Source organism: Podarcis cretensis, assembly GCF_951804945.1.
Source record: "Podarcis cretensis genome assembly, chromosome: 9".
NCBI lineage: Eukaryota > Metazoa > Chordata > Lepidosauria > Squamata > Lacertidae > Podarcis > Podarcis cretensis.
In genome coordinates, this window is record NC_137178.1 from 5,975,386 (window position 1) to 5,995,980 (window position 20,595).

At 47.0% G+C, this 20,595-nt stretch overlaps 1 protein-coding gene across 1 annotated transcript in view; it reads left to right on the top strand.

Annotated features, from left to right (window-relative positions):
• The first annotated feature begins 257 nt into the window (after positions 1 to 257).
• Positions 258 to 20,595, top strand: part of DDRGK1 (DDRGK domain containing 1) — a 47,527-nt gene continuing 27,189 nt past the window's right edge. Inside the window, exons 1-4 of the mRNA XM_079991163.1 lie at positions 258 to 407; positions 8,017 to 8,178; positions 13,999 to 14,105; positions 16,213 to 16,314. Coding sequence (XP_079847289.1) covers positions 320 to 407; positions 8,017 to 8,178; positions 13,999 to 14,105; positions 16,213 to 16,314 — 459 coding nt within the window. The 5' untranslated portion in view covers positions 258 to 319. The remainder of the gene's footprint in view (positions 408 to 8,016; positions 8,179 to 13,998; positions 14,106 to 16,212; positions 16,315 to 20,595) is intronic.

Sequence of the window (20,595 nt, forward strand, 5' to 3'; positions counted from 1 at the left end):
TTCAATCGGAAAGGGAGGCGAAACTTGGCACTTTCCAAGCAGGCATCCTCACTAGCCAGCCATAACAACGGCCGGGCGGGGTCCTCCTCTCCAGTTGCTAGGTTACGCCACGGGAGAACGCCCCTTAGCGCTTCAGTTTCCTCACCCCGCGGGAAGCTTCGTCGGCGGTTGGCTCTCTCCGAACGGTGGGCGTGGTTTGCTTTCCCGAGCCGCGCCGAACCACGTCGCCTCTGCCGGGCTCGCTCTGCATTGGCCGGGCTCCCTCTCGGCGTCAGAGGGAGGGGCGTGGCCAAAAAGGGGCGGAGCTTGCGAGGCGAAGATGGACCCGGTGCTTTACGTCTTGGCGGCGACGCTGCTGGCGGCGCTTCTCGTCTTCGTCAGCCGCGTCAGGGGACAGGCGCGCGCGGGTAGGACGCGGGGGGGGGGAGAGTTCTCTACCTGGTCCGTAGGGGGGGGCGCGGAATCTCCCACCTGCTTGGAAAGGGGGGGGGAAGGTTGTGGGAAAGAGAAGCCTGGGGGGGGTCCTAATATGTAGATTAGATTAGATGAGATTAGATGAGATATTATTATAATATTATTAGATGAGATATTATTATAATATTATATTATTATAATATGTAGATAAGATTAGATGAGATATTATTATAATATTATCAGATGAGATATTTTATATTATATTATATTATATTATATTATATTATTATAATATGTAGATTAGATTAGATGAGATATTATTATAATATGTAGATTAGATGAGATGAGATATAATATAGTATATAGTATAAAATCATATCTATAATATTATATTTGACAACATCTTTAAGAGCTTTGTCCCCTTGGGGTGGGTGTCTGAGCCTCTGAGCATGTGCCGAGTGCCTCTTCCTTTCCTCCCTACCTAGAATCATAGAATCATAGAATCCTAGAGTTGGAAGAGACCACAAGGGCCATCGAGTCCAACCCCCTGCCAAGCAGGAAACACCATCAGAGCACTCCTGACATATGGTTGTCAAGCCTCTGCTTAAAGACCTCCATTTAACAATGTAACTAAGATTGGATTAAGTATAGTTAAGATACATGTTTGTTTGTTTAAAATTCTGGAAAATCAATAATAATAAAAAAAATTGGGGGGGGGGGGGGGGACAGCCCCAGAAGATTGTGGAAACAGCAAAAACAGAAATCCTACGAGCCCTTGACCCAGCCTTTGAGCAGTGGCGTAGCTAGTCGCTCGGGTGCCCGGAGCTACGCACGTGCCCTGCAACTGGGGGCAGAGCAAGCTGCCCATGGGGGGTGGGGCAAGCTGCCCGTGGGGGCAGGGCGGGCCAAGCCTCCCCCTCAGCTGTAGGGCAGCTGAGGTGGTGGGCAGACGCAAGCCCCGCGCTGCTCGAAAAAGCAGCGCAGAACTTGCAGGCAGTCCGCCAACCGCCTCCCCCTCAGGAGAGGCATGTGGCTCAGGCACGATGCAGGCCCCACGGTCTGGCACCCAGTGCCCCCACCTCACCTAGCTACGCCTCTAGATTAGGCAGATTTCACAGAATCATAGAATCATAGAGTTGGAAGAGACCACAAGGGCCATCGAGTCCAACCCCCTGCCAAGCAGGAAATACCATCAGAGCACTCCTGACATATGGTTGTCAAGCCTCTGCTTAAAGACCTCCAAAGAAGGAGACTCCACCACACTCCTTGGCAGCAAATTCCACTGTCGAACAGCTCTTACTGTCAGGAAGTTCTTCCTAATGTTTAGGTGGAATCTTCTTTCTTGTAGTTTGGAACCATTGCTCCGTGTCCGCTTATCTGGAGCAGCAGAAAACAACCTTTCTCCCTCCTCTATGTGACATCCTTTTATATATTTGAACATGGCTATCATATCACCCCTTAACCTCCTCTTCTCCAGGCTAAACATGCCCAGCTCCCTTAGCCGTTCCTCATAAGGCATCGTTTCCAGGCCTTTGACCATTTTGGTTGCCCTCCTCTGGACACGTTCCAGTTTGTCAGTGTCCTTCTTGAACTGTAGTGCCCAGAACTGGACACAGTACTCCAGGTGAGGTCTGACCAGAGCAGAATACAGTGGCACTATTACTTCCCTTGACCTCATGACTGATACCCATTCCCCAGGCCCAGAGGCTGCTTTTCACTTCCTGGTGCAACCCAGTAAGATGGGTGGCTACGTATTATTATTATCATTATTTTATTATCATCATCATCATCATCGGTGCTTTTTTCTAAAAAATATATATTTAGAGTTACTTTCATTTTCCTACTCATATTGAAACACTGCTGCTCGATGAGGCCAAACTTAGATTCACAAAATGTTTAGGGGGGTGTGTACCCCTGCATCCCCCCCCCCAGCAAAAAAAAAGCACTGATTATTCTTGTTACTATTCTTGCTTCTGCTACCGAATGCTGTGTGCTGTATCAATGAGTTTTGTCCTGCATTTCAGGTCTCCTCTCTCTGCCAAGTTAGGGCCATCCTGTTAGTATGCAACAGGATTGTAATGGATTGCTTTTTTCCAGCGCCAGATTTTTTAAAAAATAAAATGATATCGTGCACCACTCGCCCCGCCCTGTCCTGTATTTTGCCAGAACAAAGGTGACAACTCTACACGCAGAGTGCCTCACACAGGATGGAGTCGGCCCATTACATTATTATTATTATTATTATTATTATTATTATTTATTAAATTTGTATACCACCCATCATCCAAAGATCTCGGTGTGCTTCACAACGTAAAATTACAAGATGAAAACAAAATCTGCCTAGTAGTCTGATACCTTATAGGGGTAGGTGATGTGATGTCTGCCCAATGTTGGCAGACTGCAGCTCCTGCCATCCCTAGTTGCTAGCCAGGAGCCACTGGGCTTTTGGAGTTTGTTTGTGGTTTTTTTTAATAATATTTATTAAGATTTAACAAAGTCATAAATACAAAAATACATAATGAAGCAAAAAGAAAAAACTCTCAAACAAAAATACAAAATACAGAAACGAGAAAAATAGGAAGGAAAAAAAAAGTTAAAAACAAATCCATTTTTTTATAACTTTGGACTCATTAGCTTGTTTCTTTGACCTCCTCACACCTCCCCTTTTTGTATTCCGATTAATATAATCAAATCAGCAAATCCTTACTCTCTTTCATTTATCTTAACTCTATATCTTAACATATTATAGCTCTATATTTTCATCCATTATCAATTCATTTTTGCATACTCTTTTTAACTTTGTTGCTAATGCCACTTATTTTCAATCCAACATCATTTTAACATTCATTAATTTTACAGTGTTTCTGCAGATAGTCTTTAAATTTCTTCCAATCTTCTTCCACCAACTCTTCTCCCAGGTCTTGGATTCTGCCAGTCATTTCCGCTAATTCCATATAGTCCATCACCTTCATCTGCCACTCTTCCAGGGTGGGTAGATCTTGTGTCTTCCAATACTTTGCAATAAGTATTCTTGCTGCCATTGTTGCATACATAAAGAAAGTTCAATCCTTCTTTGGCACCAGTTGGCCGACCATGCCCAGGAGAAAGGCCTCTGGTTTCTTCAAGAAGGTATACTTAAATACCTTTTTCATTTCATTATAGATCATCTCCCAGAAAGCCTTAATCTTTGGGCACATCCACCAAAGGTGAAAGAATGTACCTTCATTCTCTTTACATTTCCAACATTTGTTCTCGGGCAAATGATATATTTTTGCAAGCTTGACTGGTGTCATGTACCACCTGTATATCATTTTCATAATATTCTCTCTTAAGGCATTACATGCCGTGAATTTCATACCGGTGGTCCACAACTGTTCCCAGTCAGCAAACATAATATTGTGGCCAATATCTTGTGCCCTGGGCTTTTGGAGTTTGTAGCATCTGGAGAGCACCACGTTGGCAACAGCGCCTGGATAATGAGCAGGAGTTGTTCCTGGACTTAGCTGGAGAAGCTTGGCTTCTTTGGATAAAGCATATACTGACCCGCGGTCCCATTTTTCTGGCATTGCTGACCTAGGTAGGCTGTGCCAGAGTCTGTTTTTTTGCATACCCTGTGTCTCTTTGCCTCCTGGAAAGAGTGACTCTAACCATGTGCAGAGTGCCTTTCCTTCATTGCTACCCTGGAGGTAATTTCAGCAAAACATTTTTGAGGAGGCACAAACAAACGAGATGGGGGAAATTTTCCTGGCCCCAGACTTCTGATTGTTGATATTAAGCATTTAAGGAGTGATTCCTTGGCACGTGCAACTACTTTAATCCAGATCAATGCAAAATGTTGGCTGTGGCTGCCACCTCAGTTTTTGCTTGTGCTTGCGTGTATTACAGTGCCCCCACCGTAGCTTATAAACATGCAGTGGATATAATCACAGCTGCACGTCTTACTGTGCTTTAGCTGTGCTGGTAGTGCTCACCAGAAATTAAAAAATAACCACCCTTATTAGATACACACACGCATGCGCTTTGGGTTCTGCTGTATTTGAGAGCACATCAATCAGGTATTTAGATCATCTGCTCCTGTTGTCCCGAGATGAGCCTTTTTAAGCAATTGCACCCTGAACCATAAAGAGGTGCACCATACCAGGCGCCCGGTATTTGAACTCTGTGCACAGAGGCCAGAAGTGACTTCTGGTCATTTCTGCGGGGGTTACTATACGTCTGACATCCTTTCTGCATGGCACTTCAAGGCAGATCATTAATGACGTCTCAGGCATCATCCACGTCAGCAGACTTGACATTTCGCAAGCCGAGGAAGGCTGAGCTGGGTATTTGAATCTGAGGTGTTGCAGGATGTGGTGCAGCGGGGGGGGGGGGGAAATAACTGCACAATTGCACAACTCTGTGTGTCTTGGACAATACTGTGCGTGTGCACACAACCCTGACTCTCCATCTTTACACTCTTTACATAGTGCAGGCGGGTCTTACACGGTGTGTCTTGGCGGTAGCATCTTTTCTCTCCCCTTTTTGTTTTAACATCAAGGCTGCAGGAGAGTTCAGTTAGACTTTGTGATGTGGGGGGGCAGCGGCAAGCCAACAAAGTTTCTATGTTGCTGTTCTTATTTGGATATTTCCATGAAGCACATGCAAAATAAAATTTAAAAAATCATGTGGTCCTTTATCCACATCCTGGCAGTGTGTATCTGTGAAGGATAAATAATTTGCACACAGAAATTTCTGTAGTTTTGTGCGAGTGTTGGAAGTTCACTCTGGGGCTACCATTTTCATTCCATTTTAATTTCTGATTCTAGCAGGGGGTTTTTTACCATCAGTCCATTTATAGTGTGCCCAAATTGAACAAATTGTAAAACAATTTAGGTAATAAAAAATAGGTAATAAAATTATGTGGGGTTTTTTACAGACAAAATGAATATGCAACTGTACTCCTAATCCTATTATTATTATTATTATTATTATTATTATTATTATTATTTCAATACTGCCCTTCATCTGACGATCACAGGGTGGTTTACAATATAAAAACACATACCATAGTAACAAACCAACAAAATACCCCCACCCACACATTTTAAAAGGCCATATTTAATTAGCCATAGGCCTGGGAGAAGAGGAATGCTTTTGCCAGGCACCTAAAGATCTGTAGTGAAGGTATATAAGGCAAGCATTCCAGAAACGGAGCCACTGCAATTAGATGAACTTTAGAAGTTGAATTTAAGTGCAGGCATAACAGGCGACATTTAGAATTTCAGTTGAAGTGCCTAATATACGTGTATATACTGTATATTCTAACCCCATAGCCCAGTTTGCTGTAAAAAACCATTACTTTGCTCAGATGAACTTTGTGTGGCTGATCATTAAGGGCACAAGGAAAAAGACATTTTCCACTTCCTCAGACTCACACAGTCATGGATGTGCTGCAACAGGTTTTCCTGCCGCATGCTTTGAAATAAGCAAAGTAATACATGCTGCTACCTAAAAGAGCCCCCCTCCTCTCCCCTTAATGGGATGCGGGTGGCGCTGTGGGTAAAACCTCAGCGCCTAGGACTTGCCGATCGCATGGTCAGCGGTTCGAATCCCCGCGGCGGGGTGCGCTCCCGTCGTTCGGTCCCAGCGCCTGCCCACCTAGCAGTTCGAAAGCACCCTTAAGTGCAAGTAGATAAATAGGTTACCGCTTTATAGCGGGAAGGTAAACGGCGTTTCCGTGTGCTGCTCTGGTGCCGGTTTGCCGGAGCAGCGTCGTCACGCTGGCCACGTGACCCGGAAGTGTCTGAGGACAGCGCTGGCTCCCGGCCTCTAGAGTGAGATGAGCGCACAACCCTAGAGTCTGTCAAGACTGGCCTGTACGGGCAGGGGTACCTTTACCTCTCCCCTTAAGAACCTTAATTCATGAGTCTAAAAATCACCTGACTGCAGCACTCCTTTATTTATGTATTTATTAGTAGTAGTAGTAGTAGTAGTAGTAGTACAGTGGTGCCCCGCAAGACGAATGCCTCGCAAGACGGAAAACTCGCTAGACGAAAGGGTTTTCCGTTTTGGAGGTGCTTCGCAAAACGAATTTCCTATGGGCTTGCTTCGCAAGACGAAAATGTCTTGCAAGTTCCTGCGGGGTTTTTTTCCTTCCCCCCCTTTTTCTAAGCCGCTAAGCCGCTAATAGCGCTAAGCCGCTAAGCCGTCAATGGGCTTGCTTCGCAAGACGAAAAAACCGCTAGACGAAGAGACTCGCGGAACGGATTCTTTTCGTCTTGCGAGTCACCACTGTAGTAGTATTTCTCACAAGAGATGAGGCATGCAAGACCCACCTTGCTTTCTGATGGGGCCGGTTCAAAGTGTCTTGTAAATATTACCCCAGCAAGTAGAGGCAGGATTCATCGTGCTGGTTCCATCAGTGCAAGGACTTTTGGCTGCACGCCAGAACTGCACCCCTTTTCTCCCTGTGTGCCCCCCAAATCTGTTTTGGGGGCTTCCCCAACAGATTCTGAGAGAGTGCAGAGTGCAGAGAGAAGCTCAGGGCCGGGGCGAGTTCCGCTGCATAAATGGAAGTCCTTGTGCTAACCGAAAAAACACTTAAAATACCACTCTAGGTCTGAAAGCACTGTTGCAATTTGTTCCTTGGGATATCCTGACTTTCTCCAAGAGCATAAAACTCTGAAAAACCTCAGGGCATATTTCAAAATTCCTGGCTTAACGCGGGTGGCGCTGTGGGTTAAACCACCGAGCCTAGGACTAGCTGAACAGAAGGTTGGCGGTTCGAATCCCCGTGACAGGGTGAGCTCCTGTTGTTCGGTCTCTGCCCCTGCCAACCTAGCAGTTCGAAAGCACGTCAAAGTGCAAGTAGATAAATAGGTACCGCTCCGCCAGGAAGGTAAACAGCGTTTCTGTGTGCTGCTCTGGTTTGCCAGAAGCGGCTTAGTCATGCTGGCCACATGACCCAGAAGCTGTACGCCGGCTCCCTCGGCCAATTAAGCGAGATGAGTGCCGCAACCCCAGAGTCGGCCACGACTGGACCTAATGGTCAGGGGTCCTGTTACCTTTACCTTTACTGAATACTTAACATGTCAGCTCTGCCATTGGTTTTCCTGTCTCTAGAGTTGCAGCTAGCAGGGGAAATCAGATTTTCAGATGCATCGCCGTCTCGATCTCTGCTGAGCAATGCTTTCTGGGGCATTTGGGTTGCAATCCTGTACAGCAGAAGAGATTAACCTGTTTACCCCCTGACCCGTGAGGTTCGTGGACTCCCAACTCCCATCAGCCCCAGCCAGCAAGGCCAATGGCCTTGATGATGTTGGATGCAGTCGTTCCACAACATCTGGCCGCAGGATTTGCCACACCTGCTACGCACAGTCGTCTGAACGCAGTGGGACTTGCTTCTAAGTAGACATGCGTCGGATTGAGCTGTGTGTCCTGTGGGTGGTGCCATTGAGCCATGAGTTCAGTACGCATTTAACTCCATGCTTAGGGTGCGCCGTTACATTCTTTTCAAAAGCATTTTGTGCACAAATTCCTTAGTAATAGTACTGAACCAAAAGACTCGGTTCTGAATAATCTAGCTGTGGTGGAGACACAATCAAAGATGTCCCCTTTCTCTAGGTGATGAGGAGCACCAGCAGAATGTGGCGGCCGTTGTTGCAGCTGGCAGGCCTCAACCCCACACCAGCGAGCGGGGAGAGGGGATGCCCCGGCGTCGGAGGAACCTGGGTAACCGGGTGCTGGTTCAGAGACGCTCGCAGCAGACAGAGGATGCGGCAGAAGGTAACCGATTCAAACAGTTTCTCCTTGTCAGATTAGTTTTTGGCTATTTGAAGAGTCTGTTCGACCAATCTCGTCCAGCATCCCATCTCCATCCACAGTGGCCAACTAGGACCCATGTTCTCGCTTCACAAATATCTGTTTATTTCTAGCATTTACACCCCACTTTTTGAGGATCCAAGACAACGCACCACAGCAGTTAAAAAACACTAAAAGTACAGTGGTACCTCGGGTTGAGTACTTAATTCATTCCGGAGGTCTGTTCTTAACCTGAAACTGTTCTTAACCTGAAGCACCACCCAGCAGCTGCATGTGGAGGAGCAGAGACGCGAACCCCGTTCACCAGATTACGAGTCCACTGCTCTTAACCACTACACCACACTGGCAAATACACAAAACCTAAAAGTAGCTTTCCATGAAAGGTTTTAATGACCAAGACTCCTGAAGGTCACAACACAAATTAATCCCCTCCTCCACGAATTGCCGGTATGAAAAATAGGCACACTCAAGTTAACATGGTGGCTGTCATTCAGGGTTGAGACAGAACTATGGCAAATTTAGCTGCTCCTAGAGTCTGACAGCCTTGGTCTAGGACCGAAGTTAGCTGTCCAACTGCTAAGCGCCGCTGCCAATATCCATGGGTGGGTTCGGGTAGCCATTTACGCAATTATGGAATTATGGGGGTTTCAGAAAAGATCAAACTACAGTGGTACCTCTGGTTAAGAACTTAATTCATTCCAGAGGTCCATTCTTAACGTGAAACTGTTCTTAACCTGAAGCACCACATTAGCTAATGGGACCTCCTGCTACCGCCACACCACCGGAGCACGATTTCTGTTCTCATCCTGAAGCAAAGTTCTTAACCTGAAGCACTATTTCTGGGTTAATGGAGTCTGTAACCTGAAGCGTAAGTAACCTGAGGTACCACTGTACAGTGATCCAGATTGGACGCTAACGCCAAGTCAAATCGTGACCAAGTGCAAACAGGCAAAGGTTGGAGTACTCAGTGCAGAAATTGCAGCCTCTTTGCTCTTCCCCTTGTGTTGCCATTCTGCTGAGACTAAAGCCATGGTTTGGCTTAGCATGAACATCTAAATACAGGCTTGTGGTTTGCATGAACCCAAGTTTGGACATAACACTAAGCCCAAACCGTGGCTCAGCTCTTGGTAGCATGGCAGTGGCTGCGATTTCCACCCTTGCATCTCCGCATGCTTGGTTGTTCACACTAAACCATGGTTTGGTTTAACATTACGTGTTCACTGTTTTACTATGCGGCCTAGGACCCATGTACCTACAGGACCATCTCTCCTGGTATGCCCCGCGGAGGACCTTAAGGTCCACAAATGACAACATTTTGGAGGTCCCAGGTCACATGGTGGTTAGATTGGTCTCAACTCGAGCCAGGGCCTTTTCAGTACTGGCCCCGACTTGGTGGAACGCTCTGTCACAAGATACTAGGGCCCTGCGGGACTTGACATCTTTCCGCAGGCCCTGCAAGACAGAGCTGTTCCGCCTGGCCTTTGGTTTGGAATCAGTCTGACCCTTATGTTGCCCTCCCCTTATGGTGTTGATCTATCGGCTACTTTTAAAATGAGGCTGTATTTTAAATTGTTGTTTTTTTCCTGTTATGTTTTTACTGTGATTTTATTGGTGTTAGCTGCCCTGAGCCCGGCTCTGGCCGGGGAGGGCGGGGTATAAATAAAATTTATTACTATTATTATTATTACTACTACTATGCCAGTAAAATTGCAAACAGCACTAAATCTGGAAAACAAAAGCAGCTGAGCCAGCTGACGAATAGCAGTATTCTAGGAACATCACCTCCAGATTCATGATAGATCATCTAAAAACAGGCAGCTTTCAGATAGCACTGGGGCCATTTTCTGGTTTGGCCACAACTGTGTAGCAGGCTATAATCTATGCCGGAGTTTGCATGTGGGATAGGAAACGGATGGGGAACTTCAGACCTGGGTGACCAAATGCAGCCTTCCATATCTCTGTGTTTTGCTCTTGCAATTCTCCCCAGGCCACATGCCTCAGCCACACCCTCTTCCCTAGGTCACACCCCCTCACCTGCTTTGCCTCACATCCTCCTTGGGTGGTTTTGCCTGGCTGGCAAGTGCCCTTGAGCCCTGGCCATGCTTCTTGTTTCTCTGGGTGGAAGATAGAGAGGGTGCATGGGAAAGTGGGTTCAAAATGGCCTACCGTAGAAAGTTATATTTTAAATTATTCTTCTTATTATTATTTATTTATACCCTACCCATTTTGCTGGGTTTCCCCAGCCACTCTGGGCGACTTCCAACAGAACACTAAAATACAATAACCTATTAAACATTAAAAGCTTCCCTAAACAAGGCTGCCTTCAGATGTCTTCTAAAAGTTTGGTAATTATTTTTCTCTTTGACATCTGATGGGAGGGCGTTCCACAGGGCAGGTGCCACTACCAAGAAGGCCCACTGCCTGGTTCCCTGTAACTTGGCTTCTCACAGTGAGGGAACCACCAGAAGGCCCTCAGCGCTGGACCTCAGCGTCTGGGCAGAACGTTGGAGGTGGAGACGCTCCTTCAAGTATACTGGACCGAGGCCGCTTAGGGCTTTAAAGGCACATATTCCTTAATTCACCCTGCCATGTGGCTCCCTGGAAGTGTTCCTCCAATGGAATTGCGGCCCTCGGGCTGGAAAAAAAGATTTCCCTGCTCCAGAGATGGGAGATGGCGGCTCCCAGCATATACATAGAGTCAGTGAGAGAAGTTCCATGGGGAGAGAGCCATGGGTTAAGGTAGATCAGGAGCCATAGGTTATGTTGGTAATTCCACACTGAGAAGTCCTTGCCACTGCTGCCAGCTTGCCACACGGCCTGGAACAATTCCGTTGGTGGGAACTTGCACAACCGCTGGAACGGAAGGTGCTTTGTTTGCTGTGAAATTGGTAGCACATAAAAAGTGTGCGAGGCTGGCTTCCCTCTTTGAAAGGGGACTGTGCTTTTCCACTTTGAAAGTGGCAGAGCCTCGCCTTTGATCTGCACGAACCGTGCGCCTGCTGAATTCACGATTGCGTTTTAGCGGCGCCCAGATGGTAAATTGACAGCTCTGAACTTTTCAACTTGGGGTGGGTCTCTTTGAAGTGCAGAGGCATTTCAAAAAGAGTGAAATAAGAAAAAAGCCCTTTTGATGTTTTCAGGCCAGGCTGCTTATAATTTCTGTCAAATTACCAAACCCATTGAAGTAATCTCGGAGGCACGGCGCTGCTTGTGTTGAATCTTTCAGTTCAGCGAAGGAGTTCACCATCAGGGATTGAGTTGAGGCTGAATTAGGCTTGAGTCACTTGCCCGCTGACCAGGCCAGTGCCATAAGTTGGCTCCCTGCTTTTTGACCATGGCTGCTTGATACGTCACAACATAAAAAATATTTTGACCTAGTTCATAAGAACAGTTGTTTAGGGAAGTTTTTAATCTTTGGAATTTTATTCTGTCTTTAGTGTTCTGTTGGGAGCCATCCAGAGTGGCTGAGGAAACCCAGCCAGATGGGCGGGTTATAAATAATAATATTATTATGAATATTATTATTATTATGCACGTATGGGAAACCTGTGTCTCTCGTGATATTTTTGGAGTGCAGTTTCCATCATCCTTGGTCATTAACCATGTCTGCTGGGAAATCCACAACATCTGGAAGTTCACTTCCCCACCTGTAGTTTCGTGCTACATACCGTATTTTTCGCTCTATAAGACGCACCAGACCACAAGATGCACCTAGTTTTTGGAGGAGGAAAACAAGAAAAAAAATATTCTGAATCTCAGAAGCCAGAAGAGCAAGAGGAATCGCTGCGCAGTGAAAGCAGCAATCTCTCTTGCTGTTCTGGCTTCTGTGATAGCTGCGAAGCCTGCATTCGCTCCATACACAATTCCCCTTACTTTTTAGGAGGGAAAAAGTGAGTGTTATAGAGCAAAAAATGTAATTACCTTTGGGCTTGTACGCTCCTCCCTTGCCGTTGCAACAAGGAGATTGGAAGCTTCCCACCACCCCGTCCCCTGGCAGCAGCTTGTCAGACTTTGAACCTTGCATAAACCATGGTTTACAGCTGGATAAACCTTGGTCAAAAATAACTTCAGATCCTGGTTCGGATGTAGCAAACTTTGGGTAGTTGAAAATGGAAGCAAGTGCTTCCATCCTCCTCATCGTAGCAAGAGTCAGGATCACACTTGGATGAACCCTTCATTCAGGAGCAAATACACAAACACACATACACTAAGCCACAAATTTCCCTAGTGTCAGCAGCTTGTCAAACCTTGAACCTTGCCTAAACCATGGTTTACAGCTGGATAAACCATAGTTTAACTTCAGATCCTGGTTCGGATATAGCAAATGTTGGTCAGTTGAAAATGGAAGCAGGCGCTTCCATCCTCCTCCTCGCAACTGTTCTGTGGGAGGAGAGGAGAGGACAGAGAAGGCTTGTGGATGTTAAACCACAGTTTAGTGTTACACCAAGATCTCGTCTGGGAGTAAGTGGTAGCCTAACTTTTTGATTGTGTTATGGGGTCATCTGATGAGAGTGGCAACAGTAAGAGGGAGAGTCCCTCACACACGGACCCTGCAAGAGTCAGGATCACAATTGAATGCACCCTTCGTTCAGGAGCAAATACACACACACCCCAACACACACACACACACACACTCTTAAGCCACACATTGCCTTAGGGTTTCCTTTGGCCCCGTGTTGCAACTACCAGAATCTCTGAACAGAAACAAGAACACAGAACCAGGCTCATTGGACGCCAGTAGTCGTCGCAACAGGGCAGGTTTCCTATAGTGATGCGGGCATATTTCAGAACTGGGGGTTCAGAATATGAACCCCTCTAGTTGGAGAAGCCACAACCTGTTCTGAACCAGGTGCAGACTCTTCCCAATGCAGCCAGCCTTCTTTTCCAGGCCTCCCACTCCACAAGCCAGCTCACAACTGATAAGGAGTAGAGTGATATCAGCTAAGCCTTGGTGCCCTCTTCCCAATTCCCAAGTGTGTTCAAGAGTTATCGTTTCTTGGCGTCCTTAATCTTTGCCTCCTCATTCAGGTCATTCTCTCTGTCCATCATCTGATTAGGGCTGGGTGATACATCAATATCCAAAACCAGTTTGAAGTCCATATTGTGATAGGGGTTTCATCATTTCTGACCCTGCAATATATCGCGAATCATGATGTGCGTGTGTGCACTATGCAGAAATCATGGTGCAGGGAAAACCATGAAGCTGGCCAAGGCCTCTGCATAGCCCAATCCTTATTTCAGACTGGTTAGAGTGTGGTGCTGATGATGCCATGGTTGCAAGTTTGATCCCCATATGGGGCAGCTGCATATTCCTGCATAGCAGGCATTTGGACCTGATGATCCCCAGGGTCTCTTCCAACTGTACAATGCTATGATTCTATGCTATGCTATGATTCTATGCCATATTGTTATTTTTTGCAATGTTTAGCTGGTGATACATCCTGATGGCAAAAACTAGGTACCGCCCAGCCCTAACGCCAAAAAGTTTTGTGTTAAGATAGATTCCCCTCCAACTGACTCAAGAAGTTTTCTCAGGAGCCGGCAATAAATATTCAGCGAAACAGATGAACAATTTATAACTACCCTATATAAATAGCCTAAAATCAGAATCATTCGCGCACGAATAGCATCACGTCCCAACCCCCAGGAAAGACTTAAGAAGTTTCCTGAAACACAGGTAGAAGCCAGGCACGTTGGCCCCCTGTTGTGCGGTCCCTTTGATGATGGGCTCTCTCTCGTTACTTTTTCGTTTTCTCTTCTTAATCATTTAATATCCTTATGCAGAGGAGAACGATGGAGCTGAAGCGGCTGAATCTCAGTTTTCTGGGAAGGTTGGAGCAAAGAAACAGCGGAAGCTAGAGGAGAAACAAGCCAGGAAGGCTCAGCGGGAGGTGAGTGTTCTCCAGAGTGTGCAAAGTAGGGATAAGGAACTTCAGGCTTGCAGGCCAATCGCAGCCCTGCAGGATTCCCCCTTCAGGGACCTGGTTTGCTTGACTCCCTCCAAGGCATACACCTCACAAGCCTTTATTTGCACCCCAACTGCTTTTGCCTGGCTGGAATGTGATACTTGTCTGTATGGGGGATAGAGAGAGGTTTGTGAGTGTGTTTCGTTTCGTTTCGTTTATTATTATTATTTTGAAATAAATAAATTTTATTTGTTTTTCCAAAATATAAGCACACAACACAAAACAATACAAAATCCAAATATCAATATTGCTCTGAATCTCCTGACTTTCCCCCAAACCTTCCATAGGTCCTATTGATTCTATTTTCAACTGCATATCAGTACTTCTCCAAGTTTTCATCTTCCTAGATTATACGTTCTATTGCATTACAAGTGTATTTAAAATCCTGCTAATGTTTTGACCTGTTTACAATGGTTCTGTATATACATTATAAACATTTCCCATTCTTTTTTAAATTTCTTGTCTTCTTGATCCCTGAGCTTCCCAGTTAATTTTGCCATTTCGGCATAGTCCATCAACTTTATTTGCCATTCCACTCTGGTCAGGGTTGTCTCTTCCTTCCATCTCTGGGCTAGTAACTTCTTCTTCTTCTTCTTCTTTTAATTATATACTGCCCATCTGATTGAGTTGCCCTAGCAACTCTGGGCTGCTTCCAGCAAAATATGAAAGCACAATAAAAAATTAAACATGGAAAACTTCCCTATACAGGGCTGCCTTTAGATGCATTTATTTCTATGTCGCTTTTCACTCAACACGAGTCACAAAGTGTGTCGCAAAAGATGAATAACAATAGCCTAATAGGACACCACAGTTTCAACATGTCATCTAGAATTATTAACAAATCCTCATTTAAACCATTACGGGACATCACTAAAACAATCACTTTCTCTAAAACGCCATTAACAAGACAACTAAAAAAAAAAAAGCTGAAAAGCACAACCACAGCAAAAGCCGTATTATAAGACTTGCAAAGCATCACATCACAACCCATGAAACATTGTTTGCAACATTAGCAAGCTAGCAACCAAAAACGAACGGAGCACTGCTGAATTCAGATGCGCTCTCTCCCCACCTCCATGACTCATAGTCTTCCACTCGGTTCATAAAAGACACAGAGACATAAGGCCCATGAAGGCAAGGCGGGTGGGAAATGCCCTTGTCTGACGATCAGCACCATGTCTCATTTCCCCTGGAAATGAAAGGAAATGAGTGTGTGCAGAACTTAGCCCATGTTACAATGGTAAAAAAACTGCCTTTGGGCCAGCGACAGTCTTTCAGCCTCACCTGCCTTGTTGTGAGAATGAAATGGGGAGGAAGAGAACCATTTTCACCAACTTTGAGCTCCTTGGAGGAAAATTGGGATATAAATGCAAAAAATAAAATTAAATGAACAAAGAGGGGGCAGAGGTACTTTGTCAGGGGGACGGGGCCACGACTGAGAAGGCCCCGGGTGGGCCAACACCTAGGCAGCACAAAGAGTTGGCTCCACTAAGAGCTTTCTGATTACAAGAACCAACTGAGAAGGTTGATCTGGGGGGAGATGGTCTTCTGGTCAAGGTTCGAGAAGCAAGGGCTGGGTGTGGACCCCCAGTCCTTCTCCCCTGGCCCTTCAAAGCCACACACATAAACACATCACAAGCCTTGCTCATCTCACCAAGTGGTTTTGCCTGCCCGCAATGTGTCCTTGGACTCTGGCCGTGTCTCTTGCTGGGATAGAGGCTGGAAGAGGGTGTGTGAGTGTGTCTACAGACTAGCCTTCTGCACAAAGGTCACATTTACGTTTGTGGCTCCGCCTCCTTTTGCCTCTGGCCCAAATGGAATGCGGCCCTTGGGAGGTTGCTCAGAAGGGAATCTGGCCCCTGGACTGAGAAAGGTTCCCTCCCCACTCCTGTCTGATGTACTTGGGTCACATGCCCTACATACGTATGTGTGTACGTGTGTTAGGTGGTTAGGTAGCAGGTAGGTGGACTTAGCCTGCAAACTTGCCAGAGAATAACACTCGCTTTTTCTCCCTGCTCCCCAATTTCCAAAGGCCGAAGATGCGGAACGGGAGGAACGGAAGAAGCTCGAGCAGAAGAGAGAGGAGGAGCGGCGCAAAGAGGACGAGCGACTGCGCCTGGAGGAGGAAAAGCAGGTAGGGGCGAAAGGACTGGGATTTGAGACGGGTGTGCTCTGAATTCAGAAACGTCCCGTGTGGGGACCTGGTGCAAAGACATCAGAAAATAAACCACCAGGGAGGAGGCTGGTTGGGACATGCTGCTTCGCCACAAGGAGCTTTCCGGGGAAAGGGCAAAAATATAAATATACAATGCATCTTACACAGGGGTTCAGTTCCAAGGGTTCCATGTATCCGTGGAAATTGTGTAGTCCCAAACCCTTGGCTAGCGGGCGAAGGGGAGAGAGAAAGAATGCTCCGTACTGCTGGCACAAAGCTTTTGAGCTCTCTGCCTTGCTTGTGGGCCGATTGGCGGGGAAACCTGCTCAGCATGCCAGCTCCTGGAGGCCAGGGACGCTCACACAAGATCTCGTGAGAATTCAGATGGCCTCGCGAGAGCATCCTAGAGCCGTCGGGCTGAACCTTTAAGCTTTTCCCCTAGTTTGGATTTAACTTGTGCACTTTCAGCTGCACATGGTTGAATTCACGCACCTAAGATGTGATTTGTTATGTGCCGGCGTGGTTGCTCGAGAGCAAACAGGCAAGACTCCCACCGGTCTTTTCCAAGCTTTATTATCTGTACAAAAACATTTACAGTGGTACCTCGGGTTACATACGCTTCAGGTTACAGACTCCACTAATCCAGAAATATTACCTCGGGTTAAGAACTTTGCTTCAGGATGAGAACAGAAATGGTGCTCCCGCGGCACGGCGGCAGAAGGAGGCCCCATTAGCTAAAGTGGTGCTTCAGGTTAAGAACAGTTTCAGGTTAAGAATGGACCTCCAGAACAAATTAAGTACTTAACCTAAGGTACCACTGTACAGTGCAGAGCGTCTCAAGTCCATGTCTGCTCAGTCGCTAGCAGAATCTGGGAGTGGGCAATCCTTAAACTTTCCCCAGCATAACAGTCTTTTGACCCCCATTCTTCTCCTCCCCTCTCTGCGCGCAAACCAACTGCGCAAAGAGGGCGTTGGCCAAGGGGGACTTGCCTCCCCTCCCCTTTGCTCAGGCTCGGTGTTGCGGCTCTCTCTAGCATCTTCCGATCCCTGCGCCCCTTCCCCACTGGAGGCGGGGCTTCCCTCCTCGCCAGAGGAAGAACTGCTTCGCAAGATCTTCGAAGGCTCACTGTAACACAACTGCCCTTCCACCTCTCGCCTCTGAGCTGATGGCAGTTCCCTGACATGATTGTACAGTGATGCCCCGCAAGATGAACGCCTCGGAAGACGAAAAACTCGCTAGACGAAGGAGTTTTTCGTTTTCTTAGCCGCTTCGCAAGACGCATCTCCCTATGGGCTTGCTTCGCAAAACGAAGCTTGCCCCACAAGCTCCGGGGATAGTGGCTGTCCCCGGACCTCTTTTGAAGCAAGGGGCGGCAACGGGGAGAAGATCACTTCTCCCCGTTGCCAGCCCCGCAATCTCCGGGGACAGAGGGGAAGGCGTGCGGCGCTTCCCCTCTGTCCCCGGACGGTCTCCATAGGAACGCATTGATTGATTTTCAGTGCATTCCTATGGGAAACCGTGCTTCGCAAGACGAAAAACTCGCAAGAAGAAAAAACTTGCGGAACGAATTAATTTCGTCTTGCGAGGCACCACTGTACTGCAATATGTGTCATAATTTCAATTGGTGATTGTCCCCAACTTGGATGGCTTCGAAAGAGGATTGGACAAATGATGGCGATGATGTGCCACCCTTCATCGTAAAATTTCAGGGCAGCTCACAAGATAAAAATACAAGGTAGAAGCACAAATAAATAGTTAAAACAGAAACAACAAAACAATACCCCCTCCCAAAAACACATTTAAAAGGCAGTAGAATATTAATCAGCCCAAGGCCTGGTTAAAGAGGAACACTTTCGCCTGGCACCTAAATGAAGGCGCCAGGCGAGCCTCCCTGGGGAGAGCATTCCACAAACGGGGAGCCACTGTAAAAAAGGCCCCGTTCTCATGTTGCCACCCTCCTGACCTCTCGCGGAGGAGGCACACGGAGAAGGGACTCAGAGGATGAACACAGAGTCTGGGTCAGATGCTAGCTACTAGTTCCAATGGCTATGATCTGCCACTTCTCTGGAGCACTTACAAAAGTGGAAGACGCAGAACCAGGGAGAGTTCTGTTGCACCCGGGTCCTGTTTGTGGGCCTTCTCGCAGGGATCTGGCTTTCGATCGTAAGACCAAGAGGTTGGACTACGTAGAACACCATTGTCCTGGTCCAGGTCCCAATCGCTTCTTCAGAAATTTTGTATACTTACAGCCTAACCGGTACTTCATAAGTTGGGAGACACTAAAAAAGGGTTGCTGTTGTTGTTGTTGCTGTTGTTCTTTGTACAACACCTTAAGGTTTTTTTAGGTGCTTGATTGAAAAGCGACACGCAGGCTCACAATCTTAATAGAAATGACGCACAAGATAAAAGGGATGGGGGGGGAGAGAGAGAGCGCAGGAGCATATTCAGGGCACCGTTTCTTCTTCAAGTTATATAAATGCATGAAGTTAGGGAGGTTTCGTAATACCCTCAAAATGCTTCGTTTCTGCAACCCTGCAAAAGAAGATCCTTCTTACTCTCACGTTGTAAATGGGGGTGGGGGAAGCTGAGAAAGAGTGGGCTGTGTGAAATTGTCTGGCGGGTTTATGAGCGAGGTGCGATTGTGTTGGGCACTTCCGGCTCTCAGCTCAGTCTTCGCCTCTGTGCCGCAAGACACCTTAAATTTCATGTGTGGGTGTCTGTACACCCACCCACATATATATTATACAGTTGTACCTTGAATCCTGAACACCCTGGAATGTTTTGGCTCCTAAATGCCGCAAACCCGGAAGTGATTGTTCCGGTTAGCGAACGTTCTTTTGGAACCTGAACGTCCGACGGGGCTTCCGCAGCTTCTGATTGGCTGCAGGAGCTTCAATCAGAAGCCGTGATTTGGTTTTCAAACGTTTTGGAAGTCGAATGGACTTCCAGAATGGATTCCGTTCGATTTCCAAGGTACGACTGTATGTGTTTATACGTACAGTGGTACCTCAGGTTACATACACTTCAGGTTACAGACTCCACTAACCCAGAAATAGTGCTTCAGGTTAAGAACTTTGCTTCAGGAATCGGGCTCCGGCGGCGCGGCAGCAGTGGGAGGCCCCATTAGCTAAAGTGGTGGAACAGTTTCAGGTTAAGTACGGACCTCCAGAATGAATTAAGTACTTAACCTGAGGTACCACTGTACATACACACACATATAGAGAGAGAAAACGAGAATTGCATAGACGTTGAGTACAGTGGTGCCTCGCAAGACGAAATTAATCCGTTCTGTGAGGCTCTTCGTATAGCGGTCTTTTCGTCTGGCGAAGCAAGCCCATTGACAGCTTAGCGGATTAGCGCTATTAGCGGTTTAGCGGCTTTTAGCGATCAGCTGTTAAGCGGCTTAGCGGCTTAGGAAAATGGGGGGAAAGGGGAAAAAACCTGCAGGAACTCGCAAGACATTTTCGTCTTGCGAAGCAAGCCCATAGGGAAATTCGTTTTGCGAAGCGCCTCCAAAACGGAAAACCCTTTCGTCTAGTGGGTTTTCCGTCTTGCGAGGCGTTCGTCTTGCAGGGCATCACTGTAATGCCAAGCAGTATTGGCACAGGAAATTTGGGCACTTAAGGCTTGCACAGAGCTGAGAAACACAGGAGTAAGGCTTTTGTTCTAGTTAGTATTGTCTGCATGGACTGGCAGCAGCTTTCCAGGGTTTCAGGTAAGGGTCTTCCAGCCCCACCTTCAAACGTTGGGGGGTTGAACTTAGGACCTTCTGCATGCCTATGGATTCTTTGCCACTGAGCTACAGATCTCCCCCTACACCCCTTGTTCTTCACGTCCCGCACGGGCAGGGAGTCTTCCCCTTAGTCTCTCAACTCCACCTCCGGCGAGACAGCAGCTGCAGCACCAGCCTTATTTAATGGATTCAGTATATATTTTGTTGTTGTTGTTGTTGTTTAGTCGTTTAGTCGTGTCCGACTCTTCGTGACCCTGTGGACCAGAGCACGCCAGGCACTCCTGTCTTCCACTGCCTCCCGCAGTTTGGTCAAGTTCATGCTGGTAGCTTCGAGAACACTGCCCAACCATCTCATCCTCCGTCATCCCCTTCTCCTTGTGCCCTCCATCTTTCCCAACATCAGGGTCTTTTCCAGGGAGTCTTCTCTTCTCATGAGGTGGCCAAAGTCTTGGAGCCTCAGCTTCACGATCTGCCCTTCCAATGAGCACTCAGGGCTGATTTCTTTCAGAATGGAGAGGTTTGATCT